This window comes from Myotis brandtii, unplaced genomic scaffold (assembly GCF_000412655.1).
Source record: "Myotis brandtii unplaced genomic scaffold, ASM41265v1 scaffold187, whole genome shotgun sequence".
In the NCBI taxonomy this organism is placed as follows: domain Eukaryota; kingdom Metazoa; phylum Chordata; class Mammalia; order Chiroptera; family Vespertilionidae; genus Myotis; species Myotis brandtii.
This window is the reverse complement of record NW_005356944.1, coordinates 3,347,866-3,361,002: the sequence shown is the minus strand read 5'-3', so window position 1 is coordinate 3,361,002 and position 13,137 is coordinate 3,347,866. Positions and strand designations below refer to the sequence as shown.

Sequence of the window (13,137 nt, the reverse complement as noted above, 5' to 3'; positions counted from 1 at the left end):
GCCACAGGGGTCATTTAGAGCAAGAAGGAACCATTCTGGCTACAGACAGCGCTGTTTCCGGGCAGCACAGGCCCCGGCCCCCACCAAGGCTGGACTCCCTGGGCGCTTCCCCTCCCCTTGTGACAGTCACCCAGCCAGCAAGGGGGGAGGCCCAGCTGCCAGCTCCCACCTAGTGCCCACCTGAGCCTCAGCTGTAGAGCGGGGTGTGGGTAACAGACAGATTAGGAAGGAAGGACAGGCGGCCACCCACCACGACCCGCCCAGCGGCCCGCCATCGGGTGTGGCAGCCGGGCTCTGGGACAGAAACAGGGACACTGGCCACCTGGGGGCCCGAGCAGCCAGGCGGGATGCCAGGGCGGTCCTCGCTCAGGCACCTGGCCCTCTGGGCTCTGCGTCCTCCGCTGCTCCCTGTGTGGTCTCAGCCGCCCGCACAGCTGAACCCAGACAAGCAGGGCTCCCACCCCCCAGGGTGTCGAGGAGAAGATGAGCTACTTTACGTCAAACTCTGAGACGGGACGGAAGAGGTGCTCCAGGGACACTTGTCGCTCCCCAGTGTCCCCCTCCACGGCAGGCACCGTGTCCCCACGTGGGACAGCCCAAGGCGTTGTAACTGTCGTCTACGGTGTCGCTGACTCGGCCGGATCACATCACAGACATCTTATCTCGTAGCAAGTTAATTTTTTTATTTTTTATTTTGTTGTTAATCCTTACCTGAGGATATTTTTCCATTGATTTTTAACATTTTTTAATAATACATTTTTATTGATTTCAGAGAGGAAGGAAGAGGGAGAGAGAGAGAGAGAGAGAGAGAGAGAAACATTAATGATGAGAGAATCACTGATCGGCTGCCTCATGCATGCCCCCCACTGAGGATCCAGCCCGAAACCCAGGCATGTGCCCTGACTGGGAATCCAACCATGACCTCCTGGTTCATAGGTCGATGCTCAACCACTGAGCCACGCCAGCCGGGCTCCGTTGATTTTTAGAGAGGGTGGAAGGGAGGGGGAGAGACACAGAGAGAGAAATATCAATATGAGAGAGACATCGATTGGTTGCCTCTTGCACACCTGGCCCTGGTCCAGGATTGAGGCTGCAATTAAGGTACCTGCCCTTGACCAGAATCAAACCCGGGGCCCCTTCAGTCCTCGGGCGAATGCTCTATCCATTGAGCCAAACTGGCTAGGGCTCTCGTGACAAGTTTAAAAGGCGCAGCCCCGGCTCTGCACCTGGCAGAGTTGGGGTCACCCCCTGCCTGCACCCCTGAACCTGGACTGTCTCCAGGCCTGGCCCCTCAGCCGCTATGGCAGGTTCTCCGCTGCAGGGATTCTGTCCCTGGCGCACATGGCGATGTCTAAGACAGTTTTGGTTGTCACGCCTGGGGGAACAGTTAAGGGGGCAGCTAGTGGGTGGAGGCTGGGGTGCTGCAGACGTCCCTCGGGGCACAGGACACCCCAGGAATTGCCCCAGGAGTTCCAGGTGTTGCAGGTCTGGATGCAGGTGAGGAGTCTGCGGTCTAGAGGCGAGTGATGAGAACAAAGCTGCACTGAGCTGGGTTCCACGGCTTCAAACACAATCCGCATTGTCTTCTAAAACAGCACTCCTCAACCTTGGCTGCACATTAGAATCACCTGGGAATCTTTTTAAAATCCTAATTTCTGGGCCTCATCCTCCGGAAATTCTTCTTTGTTATGGCCTCATCCTCCGGAAATTCTGTTTCTTTGTTATGGGGTGGGGCCACAACATTAGTAACAAAGAAACAGAATTTCCGGAGGATGAGGCCCAGAAATCAGGATTTTAAAAAGATTCCCAGGTGATTCTAATGTGCAGCCAAGGTTGAGAACCACTGTTCTAAAAGATGGCTTTCCAGGGCTCCTCCGCCCACTGAACCGCATGGACACCTGGCCCCTGAGCCTGGCTCAGGCCGTCCTCAGCCCCTCACAGGGTTCCTCCCACCTGGCCCTCCTGTGGCACCAGCCTGCGCCCATTCTGTTCCTCCCCTGCTGCGCCCTTCCAGCGGCCGGCGGTGGCCTGATGCCAGGTCCACCATTTCCCCAGGGTCTTGGTCTGGGGCTTAAACTACAGGTGTTTGCTTCTCACAGTCCTGGAGGCCGGAGGTCCAGGGTCAGGGTGCTGGGGGTTTCATTCTGAGCCTCCTCTCTTGGCGGCAGGTGGCCGCCTCTGTGCCCCGTGACCCGTCTGCACCCCAGGAAGGAGCTAGAGCTCGCTCACTGTTGTCCCCTCCTACGAGGGCACCAACATGGTGGGGCGCCCGCATGACCTCATCTAGCCCTAATCGCCTCCCACAGGCTGCACCTCCAAATGCCACCACATTGGGGGGGGACACACACCAGTCAGCACACAGCTCACAGCCATGGCTTCACCCTCCCTGCCCATGTCATCCTCTGTCCCCAGAAACTCTGTGCAGGCCAGACCTGTGTGTGTCACCCCCTCCCCAGGGAACTCCTAAAGGGCAGTGCCCCCACCATGTCAGGGCTCCATACATCTTGTCAGGGTCGCCTGGGGCCTGTCTCCAGGGGAGCTGTGGTCTGGTGACGCCCCTCCCCTGCCCCAGGACAGCTGGGGGTCTGCAGCCCAGCCCAGGGTCACCGCAGGCCGAGCAGCGGCCCCTCCCCTGCAGGGAGAGGAGCGAGGGCCCCACAGGGCACCAGGCACTCCCCCACGTCTCATGCCTGGAGAGGAGACTCTGCGTCCCTTTTCATCACAAGGGAAAGAACCGAGGGCAGCACATAATGGCCTAATTTATGCTGAAATTATCGGCAATTTGGGCCATTGAAGCTGGTGGACCCATGGCTGTGTCCAGAGCACAGGACAGAGGCGGCCTCTGTGGAGTGGCTGTTTCTGTGGTTATATTTTGGGGTGTTTTTTTAAACGTGTCCATGGCTGAGACATGAGCCCCTTCGGTGGCTGGGAGCCTGAACCCCTCCACGTCCTTCTAGAAGCTGGGGTGCTGACGACAGGCTGCCACGTGGGGCCAGGGCCACGCAGGGGCCAGACGCTGACTGATCCCGAGAAGGGCCCTGTGGGCGAGTCTCCACTTCATTTGCATTTTTATCCCTTTACTTGGCGCTCGTTGATAACTCCAATATTCGAAAATGTTAAGGCAGATGGAGATTTATATTTGAATCTGCTCTGGCGTCCGCTAACAAGATTCGAGTTTCATTTGAAGCTATTGAAAGCACATCTCAGGGATATTTGCCGGAATTAAGAACTTGAGCTGAGAACATTCTCCCCCCCCCCCCCACCCCTCCCGAGAGTGAGGGCCAGCTCGCGGCTGACGGCAGAGCTCACCCTGGGCCTCTGCTGTGAAGTCACACCCAGGGGCTCAGGGCAGCCCCTCCCTCCCCAGGCCTCACCTGACCTCGCTCAGGACAGTCTTCTATCCCCAGTGAGGCCCAAAGGACAGCATCTGTCCTAGAAGCTAAATCAAGGTCGGCAAATGTTTCCTGTAAGGCCAGATAGTGACTACTTCCGGCGTAGTGGGCCTTCTGGTCTCTGTCACAGCGGCTCAGCCCGCACGTTGAGTGACGGCGATGGCTGTGGACCAATAAAACTTTATGGAAACAGGCGTTGGCCAGGTTTGGCCCACGGGCCCTAGTGCCCCGATGCTCAGCTGTAAGACAATCCCACCAAGTGCACTCGGCTCGTTGGCAGGACTTGAACCTTCCTTCTTGGGGGACACAGGTCAATCCACTACTTCTGGGTGCTGCTGACGTGCCAATGGGCTGCCTCCCAGGCGCCCCTCCCTGGCCTGTCACAGAGTGACCTAGAGGGTGTTATGAGTGACGTGTAAGTCAGACAGAGAAAGACAAGTACCACCGAATGTCACTTACATATGGAATCCACAGAGCAAAATACAAACAGAACAGACTCACAGACACAGCGGACATTCTGATGGTTGCCCGAGGGGAGGGGGTGAGGGAAGGGGTTCAATAGGCAAAGGGGATTAAAGTACAAACTTCCAGGTATAAAATAAGTCACAGGGATGTAATGTAGTGAGTAGGGAACATAGTCGATAATCTATAATAAAAGCATAATAAGCTAATTAGACCGGACAGCAGAATGACCTTCTGGGCCGGGCTGAAGGCATGGGCCAGCACCACGGCCTGGCCGTCTCCTGAGCCGGAGCCGAGGAAGCCCAGCTCTGGAGGCTCGTTGACAGCGCCTCCGTAACAGGCTGTCTGGCTGAACTCTAACGCCGCTAATTTTGCCTCTCACTCAGATTTCTGGGGGGAAAAACAAGCATACAATGGCCCAAGTTCACTTAAGCCAAGAAAATAAAATAGTAGAAAAATAACAGTAACAATTACTGTGCAACTTTCATCACCTTAATTTCTTATCCTCTCGCTTATAGTCTATCCCCCATTTTCCTGAATTTCCAACAATGCAGGAGGTTACGATTAATTTCCAGAAAGCGTAACCCTTTTGGAAATGCACCCCTCTCCACAAATGAGCAGCTGCTTGTGGTAATTAAAGTAATGCCGTCCGGTGCTCCGACTGCCGTGCTAATGAGGCTAATTGACGACAGCGGTATTAACCATGATTAGTCATAACGTCTAATAGTCATGGTGCCTATAATTCCCCGCAGGGAGGGCTTACAGGATTCCAGGCTCTGTCTGCTTTCAGGACCTGCACCCTTGGCTGTGCATTTTTCTCTAAAGAATTGGATCCCCCTTTACCCGGCCTTAAATAGCCAGGTTCTGTTTCCAAAGGTGGAGAAGAGGGCTGCAATAGAACATTTCATGTTGGCTAGTTTTTAAAAGAATAGATGCTGCTCTGGCTAGTTTGGCTCAGTGATTAGAGTGTCATTCTGCAGACTGAAGGGTTCTGGATTTGATTCTGGTCAAGGGCATGTAGTTGGGGTTGCAGGCTCGATCCCTGGCCTGGTCTGGGAGCGTGCATGAGGCAGCCAATCAATGTGTCTCTCTCATATCAATGTTTCTCTCATCCTCCCCCTCCCTCTACTCTCTCTAAAAATCAATGGGAAAATATCCTTGGGTGAGGATTAACCACAAAAAAAAAAAAAAAAAGAATAGACTCTAGCTCTAGAAAAAGAATAGACTCTAGCACGTTCTAGGGTTTGGCGCTTATCCATATGGACACTTATTTTTTTAAATTTTTAAATATATTTTTTATTGATTTCAGAGAGGAAGGGAGAGAAAGAGATAGGAACACCAATAATGGCAGAGAATCGTTGATTGACTGCCTCCTGCATGCTTCACATGGGGATTAAGCCTGTAATCTGTGCATGTGCCCTTGACAGGAATCAAACCTGGGACCTTTCAGTCTGCAGGCCGATGCTCTATCCATTGAGCCAAACTGGCTAGAGCCAGACACTTTCTAGTATCATGGTCCAATCAGGTGCTCAGAGCTCAGAGGCAGGGCTCACTCAAGAAATAATATAGGGCATTAGGAAACACAATTCAGGCTGTCCATGTCCCCCAGGCTGCAGCTCCTTTTGCTCAAATACATGTTTTTTAATGTCTAAAATTAATTTAGGTTTACTTCACCTGGCTAGTGTCTGGCGGAGCCAGGGTTCTACCCTAAATCTGACTCCTCCAGCTCTTTTTTAAAAAAAACCTTTCCTTTCTTTTTTCTTTTTTGTGCCCTGGCCAGGAATCGAACCAGTGACCTCTTGGTTCCTGGCTTGACACTCAACAACTGAGTCACACCCGGAAGGGCAAACGTATTTTTATTGATTTCAGGGAGGGAGAGGGAGAGAAACATCAATGATGAGAATCATTGATCGGCTGCCTCCTGCACACCCTCTACTGGGGATCGAGCCTGCAACCAGGCATGTGCCCCAACCGGAATCCAACCATGAGCTCCTGGTTCATAGGTCGAAGCTCAACCACTGAGCAACACCAGCCGGCTCCACCAGCTTTTAAAAAAATATATATTTTATTAATTTTTTTTTTAAAGAGAGGAAGGGAGGGGGATAGAGAGTTAGAAACATTGATGAGAGAGAAACATCAATCAGCCGCTTCTTGCACACCCCCTACTAGGGATGTGCCCGCAACCAAGGTACATGCCCTTGACTGGATTCAAACCTGGGACCCTTCAGTCCAAAGGCCCATGCTCTATCCACTGAGCCAAACCAGTTAGGGTGGCTCCTCCAGCTCTTAACAAAAGTTCAAGGAGAGAGTGTTGCAGAAGACCAGAGAAAAACCAAGCCATGCTTAGAGAAGGGAGTTACATTTTTTAAATTAAATTCTGTGCAGGCCCAGAGAAAAATGTGTCTTTCAAATTCTGGGCCCCCAACATGGAGGAAATTCTCTATTTATACTTTTTCTAGTCCTTTGTCTCCCAAATTTGGAATGAGACTTCTGGGCCTTCTGAGAAAGAAGGCCTGCATGCTGGGAAGGGGCCATGAGACCATATCTCAAGGCCTGGCCTGGTGTCAGCACTGACAACTCTGTCTGGGGCATAGTTTATGGCCTCTCTGGAATGGGAGTAGTCTTATTTGCCTTATTATTTAAGCAGGCAAGCATTTACAGAAGCCAAAATGGCAGGGTTAAAATTTCAAACAGCAGTTGTTATATAAGACGGATGCTTCAAGAGAAATGAGGAGGAAATGGGTTTTGAGTTGTGTTTTTCTAAGGCTAATAGGTGCTGGAGAAGAAAGGATGAGAAGTAAACAAGGGAAGGAGAAAACAAAACTACAGGAATGTCAGGTGGGGAAAGATGAAGCAGCTCCCTGAGCCGGCCAGCGTGGCTCAGTGGTTGAGCATCAACCTATGAACCAGGAGGTCACGTTTCGACTCCCGGTCACGCCTGGGTTGCGGGCTTGATCCCCAGTGTGGAATGTGCAGGGCAGCCAATCAACGATTCTCTCTCATCATTGATGTTTCTTTCCCTCTTTCTTCCTCTCTAAAATTAAAATTAAAAAAAAGATCCCTGAGTTCTGAGGCCAGTTTTAAAAATCAAGGTCAAAAGAAGGAACTATGTAATACTTTCAACAATAAAGATTAAAAGAAAAAATATATACATATATAAAAAATAAAAATCAAGGTCAGAGAAAGAGGCATTTATGCAAGGCCCCGCCCCTCTACCTTCCAGCCAGCAGCCCCTTCCCCCAGGGGGAGGCCGACTTCCTCCTCACAGGGTAGCTGCTTCTCGTAGAGACCGTCCCAAAACTGCCCAGCCAATCGCAGCCTCGGCCTCCCCTTTGTCTTGCTCTTGAGCCCTAGCTCCTGGTGCGCTGGGAGGCTGGGCGCCAGGCCGATTCTCTGCATCTGGATGTGGTGGATGGGAGCTACACTGATTAATTTGTGCAGTTATTCAGTTAATGTTCAAGAAAAAAATAATTTTTATTAAAATGTTCTATTATTTTATATTAACGATTACTCATTTATTTCAGCCCTTTGTATTCAGCATGTTTCTGTTGAAATAAACCTACGTTGCTATGAAAACTGAAGCTTTTGTTTTTTTGCGGCCCACATAAATTTACACCTTGTTTATTTGGCCGTTAGCCTTTGAGTTTGACATGCTTGGCCAACTGGCTCTGTTCTTGCCACCTTCGTGCCCTTCCTTGCACATAAGACAAGCAACACCAAACACAGCCCCAAAGAAAACTCCGACGCTCTTTCATCAGCATGAGGAGGGGGGTATACAACGCTGTTACCTTGGGTGGGACAAAGATGCCAACCAAATCCAAACCATATGGGACAGTATGTGCCACCCTGAAGCCAAGCCCTGGTGTTGCCGGCAAAGCTCTCCACCAGGTAAGCTAAGAGCGCGTCCATCCACCGGGAGTCCCCGAAGTCCTGTGCCACATTAAGTCAGCAACCTTGAGACAAGCTGAAGAAGCCCCGATCCAGAGGGGAACACACGAGACAGTCTCTTGGAAGAGGAGCCACAACAGAGGTTCCTGAGGAGGGAGGAGACGCACAAAGGCCGAGGGCACACGAAGCCTGCCCCAGGCACACCACTGACCCCACTGTCCCTTCGTGCCAGGTCTGCTACTCGCAGGAGCCTCTACATCACTCACAATGGGAAAGTGAACGAAAGAGAAGGCATCAGATGTTTGATTCTTTTATTTCCATATGCAATGTAATGTTTAGGCACGTTGCTTGGGAGGCTATTTCTAAAAAAATTGTTGGCCATTTCTCAGAATATCCTTTTGGTTTTAAATACTGGTCAGGAAAAACAAACAATGTAAAAATAGGTGAATAATTTTCTATTACAGAAATGAAAAACTGATTTGCATCTAAAATCGCAAGAGGTGAAGTCATTTAACCCTTTCACCAGACGGTACGCAATATACAACATATTGCTTCAGCTGTTTGAAGGCTGTGATGTATTTTTATATTGACATAGAAAATTATAAATTACATTGAATTAGTATCCATAATCACTATATATATATACATAGACCAGCTCTAAAAAATATAGACTGGTTGAGAATTTACGAGTGAAAACCTCACAGGGCACAGGAAACAATTAACATGCTGAGGTGCCACAGTCTGATTTCTAGGTTTAAACACTAGCCAGTAAAATGAACGCGCTCTAATTCCATTAGCAGCACGAGCATTTTTCAACGGACTTGCCTAATATGATCTTGGTATGTTAAATACGCAGACTGCTCAGAAATGTTCATTGATGATGCCTGTTAACAAGGGAAATTTTGGTGAATGGGTTAAAAGGCAGATGAACTACCAAAACTAAACAAAAAACAAAAACAAAAAACAAAGAAACCAAACCACAAGCCATGTACACTCCAAAAATTCTAGTGTTTCACCTGCAGGAATAATCATTTCAAGCAAACAAGACTTTAACAGAACATATGGCTTTACAATAACATCAATTCATCAACTAAGTTGTAGTAATAAATACTCATCTCTACCAATAGACTTACATTTTTGATCCGTTTTAAACAATACAGAAAAAACAGTTACCAATCAAAAACTGGTTATAAAAAGAACACCAAGTATTTCTTATTCAAAATCACTTTTGTGAGTTAAGAACAACCAAAATAACACTCAGAGGGCATTCCAATCCCACTACTTACTCCTTGCGACCTGGAAGAAAATGAATTCAGAATTTTGTACAAGGTGAAAAATGTATGAAAACTGCCTAATACTTTGGTCACACTAATAATTGTCAAATAGTTATGTTTCAAATACAATAGCTCTGTGTTCACTTTTATAAAACTATTCTTACAGCCATTTTAACTATAGTATTACTACTATTATTACATGGGTGGCAAGATCTTATTTCACAGGCTACCCATTATTTAGAACAATACAATATAAACATACGCAAAAATTCTTGGTATTTGTCAATATGCAGTATTTGTACACGTCCCAATTTCTCTGTACAATGTCTTAGCATCTCGAGTAGAAAGGTTGCTGGTCCTGATCCCCTGCAGAGGGAGGCAGCAGGGGCGTGTGGCGGCCCAACTGAAGCCCCGGAGCCCTGAATGGTGGCGGCCTGCAGTCCTCAGTCCGCAGCACAGAGGTCACTCATCATACGGGGCCGTTCACGGATGTGTCGCCTGGTACGCTTGGCTGGTCAGTCCTACGCAGTAAGACAGATATCAGAGGCATTAGGCAGAATGTGAGACGGAAAGTTAGCTTCATTTAGCTCTCCAGGGCGGAGGTGTATTTTAATATCGTTTGTGCCATGCCTACCACTAAGCCTGGCACTCAGTAGTTGTGTATGAAATGCTTCATAAATGAATTTATCTAAAGCTCCAGAAACTCTACTGAAGAGCATTTAAGCTCCATCTAAGCTCGGTTACCCAGCACCGGCCAGGGCAGCAGGCTCCCGGAGAGCCCCGCTCAGCGCTAGGAGCACAGGCACAGGCCAGGTCCGCGGTTTGAACTGCTGCTCCCAGAGCCTTCGGGGCCATTTGCTCATCCCTCCTTCACTGCAGTCTTTCATCTCTTCCATGTACTGAAATCCACATAAAATTTCACTTGAAAAACAGGATTCTGCTACTGAGGAAAAAAGGAAAAGCTTGTCAACAGGACCAACTGTTGCAAACAAAGGTATGCACTGCAGCGCCCTGGCCAGGGCACATACACGAGGCAACCAATGAATGCATGACTAAGTGGAACAGCAAATTCCTGCTTCTTCCTCTCAAATCAACAGGAACAGGTGTGCACTGTAACAAATGTTCCCACAAAGCCAAGGTGAGGAGACCGTGGGGAAGGAAGAGGTGGCACTACCTGGACAAAGTGCTGACAGAATCAGAACACCTGCCTGCCTTCCTGCCAGAACGACACCCTGGACATGTCAGATGCTCCGGATGGCGTTACCAAATCTTACGGAGTTGGGCAAGAGGATGCTTGGAGGCCAAACTGGGAAGCACACAGTACTTCTGAACTAGCACGGACATTCACAAACGGGATGCTTTCGAAGCCTGCTAGTAACAGAGCCAAGAAGGCAGCTGCACACTACTTATGTTTGCTGATGTCTCACTATATCAGAAATAGGAACCTAGAGTTCTGGAAACAGACATAGCCGGGCACATACCCCTCTCCGCCTTCACCATTTACAAGCTGTATGACCACAGTTAATTTCTTACCCTGTAAGAGCGGGACAATGATCCCCAGCCAGGCGTTCCTGAGTATACAATGTGTGCAAAGTGCTTAGCATGCTGGCGGGCACAGGTCTCGGACATGCTTGGTGAACAGTAGTGAAAAATAAAATTCTGTGGTGCTGCAAATCTTTGCGAGCAATAGGGCACGCCCATCAATGTTTGGCTGTGACAGGAGCCACGGTGGGGAAGTCCCAAATGGCTCTTATCTTCAGCACTGCCATTTGCTTTAAGAACACGAATGTCACCTTCTCAGAGACCTTGCCCGCCAGCCTACCTAAAATGGGACGCCTGTTCCTTTGCCCAGTTGTTTATTCTTATCGCCTTTTCTGTGCTTCCTTATATTGTCTGTCTGTTCTGCTCTGCTTTCTCCTCGGGCTTGGACCAACAGCTGCCACACTGAGCCATTGACTGAAGGGAGGACGAAAGGACAAATGCCCATATGGACACAGTGATGCTAGCTTCTCCACTGGTTCGCTCCACATTTCCTCCACCACCTCTGCCTTGCAGATCTGAGGCGGGGCTCTTCATACCAGAGGGTTCTCCGAAGGGAGGAGCAAGTGGGTTTCCTGAAGCGAACAATTCTGCACTCAGAGAGCCAAGGAAACGCACCCACAGCCTTCTGTGCCTCTCTCTCATGTCAGAGACGCCAAAGCCAGACTCCTGAAGCAACTATCCAATTGGGACAGACGTGGATTATTCTGCCTTCTAGAGAGGTCTCAAAATCAAGAGAATTATAACTAGAAACCAGGGAGATGACAAATGATTAGGAATCAGACCTACAAAGGGCCTTTATCAAAAACATATTGAAAACCCAGGCAAAAAGTGACTTGTTCTCACCCTTAGCAGCACAGCTGGGGCTAGATCCTCCAAAGCTGGAGTGTCAACTGCCTCTTCCTCCCAAAGCCTTCACTAGAGCCAACATGCCCAAATAGTTCTCATAATTAATTGGTTTTACAAGCAAAAAATATACATTTTAAAAATCACATTCATTCTGGCTAGAATTTCCATGAGAGAAACAAAGGCAGTTTCTGTGAGTCTGACATGCTTGCTGTAGAGATTTGCTGACCAGTGGACGGAGAGTGCCCCCTGCTGGCCCCACTGGCTATGTTACCCCTAAAATGATTAGATAATTGCCGAGGCTGCCGAGGGAGAAAGCACTTCTGTGAAATGACTTTAAAAGTTATTTTATTCCTTAGGGAAGGATTATTCAGACTTAGAAATATCTAATCAAAAGTGCTGAGAAAAGTCCCAGTGGACCCAGGACCAGGCCCCATCCTGGTGGGAGCTCTGGGGTGTGTGTCTAGGCTGCCCCCGATCAGCCTGTGAGGCCATGTGGTGGCAGCGGGACTCTGGCCTAAGCAAAAGGTGACCAGGAAGAAAATCTGGTAGTGGGATTTTCACACTTGAGATAAAGTATTTTATAAAAATCAAACCACACATAGACTCATCAGGGGGTGGAGAGTATTTAGCTCCACAGATGAAGGGTCTCCAGGGAAGTTCTCTGTGTGTGTCACATGGGCATGTCCACAGGAGAACAGGCACCAGGAACCTCTCGTGCTGGCGGCTGCATGACTCCACAGGGCCCATGAGAACCTGGCTGCCATGGCCAAGGGAACCCAATCCTGGAGGGCTCAATCGGTCTCAACTTAGCATTTTGTTTATCATCAAAAACAAACAAACAAACACAAACAAGGGGGGAGGGATGCCACTATGAGAGACCCTTCCACTTACGGTAATTTTTTTATTGATTTTTTTACAAAGCGGAAGGGAGAGGGATAGAGAGTTAGAAACATCGATGAGAGAGAAACATCAATAAGCTGCCTCTCCCATACCCCCCAATGCCTGCAACCAAGGTACATGCCCTTGACCGGAATCATCCCAGGACCCCCCAGACTGCAGACCGACGCTCTATCCACTGAGCAAAATCGGTTAGGGCCATTTACGGTAATTTCTTAAAGAGCCAGCGATGTTACTGAATCTCCAAAAACGGTTAGCTTTCGACTTCTGCTGTAAGGAGATACTATTTCTAAGTTCTGAGCTCAATCACCCTGATCCCATAAGGACTGAGAAAACTACTGTGCTGAGTTAAGTCACTGAATGTTCGAGGACAATTCTAGTGATTCCCCCTGCCCTCTTGTGCCAACTTCCCTCCCAGTGCCCAGGAGCCAACAGCCAAAGCCAGAGCAGGGCCTGGGCAGATCGAGAAAGCGGTGGTTACCTCTGCTCAGGACTACTGCTGGGGGGCCGGGGGGCTGCAGACTTCGCCTCAGCCGGCTCAGGGCTCTCCTCCACATGTTTGCAAGCAGCATCTTGAGAGGTAGACAGTTTTCCTTCCTCGCTGCGGTAAAGAGGATGAGAGGCAGCATTAGAGCCCACAGTGCCAGCGCCGAGTGGAGGAGGAGGGATCATGCAATGGCTCTGGAGTCATGACTGCCATGGAGTCACAAGCCCTGGGCTGAGCATGCTCAGGTGAGGGACACAGGGGCACAGACAGTGACTGGGAAACCACAGGAGGAGAGGATCACGCAGGAGGGATCTGAGAGGGACAATGTGATGCAGCTGGCGTTGATAAA

The 13,137-nt window shown here is 49.4% G+C and overlaps 1 protein-coding gene across 9 annotated transcripts in view; it reads right to left on the bottom strand.

Annotated features, from left to right (window-relative positions):
• Positions 1 to 8,036: 8,036 nt before the first annotated feature.
• Positions 8,037 to 13,137, bottom strand: part of PPP6R3 (protein phosphatase 6, regulatory subunit 3) — a 78,718-nt gene continuing 73,617 nt past the window's right edge. For 6 of the 9 annotated variants that reach the window (XM_014538129.1, XM_014538130.1, XM_005864355.2 and 3 more), the window contains 2 exons: positions 12,783 to 12,902; positions 8,037 to 9,537 (listed from right to left, as the gene is read on the bottom strand). In XM_014538129.1, the coding sequence (XP_014393615.1) occupies positions 9,486 to 9,537; positions 12,783 to 12,902 (172 nt within the window). In that variant the 3' untranslated portion in view covers positions 8,037 to 9,485. The remainder of the gene's footprint in view (positions 9,538 to 12,782; positions 12,903 to 13,137) is intronic. The other 3 variants (XM_014538132.1, XM_005864350.2, XM_005864360.2) reach the window with 1 other exon arrangement.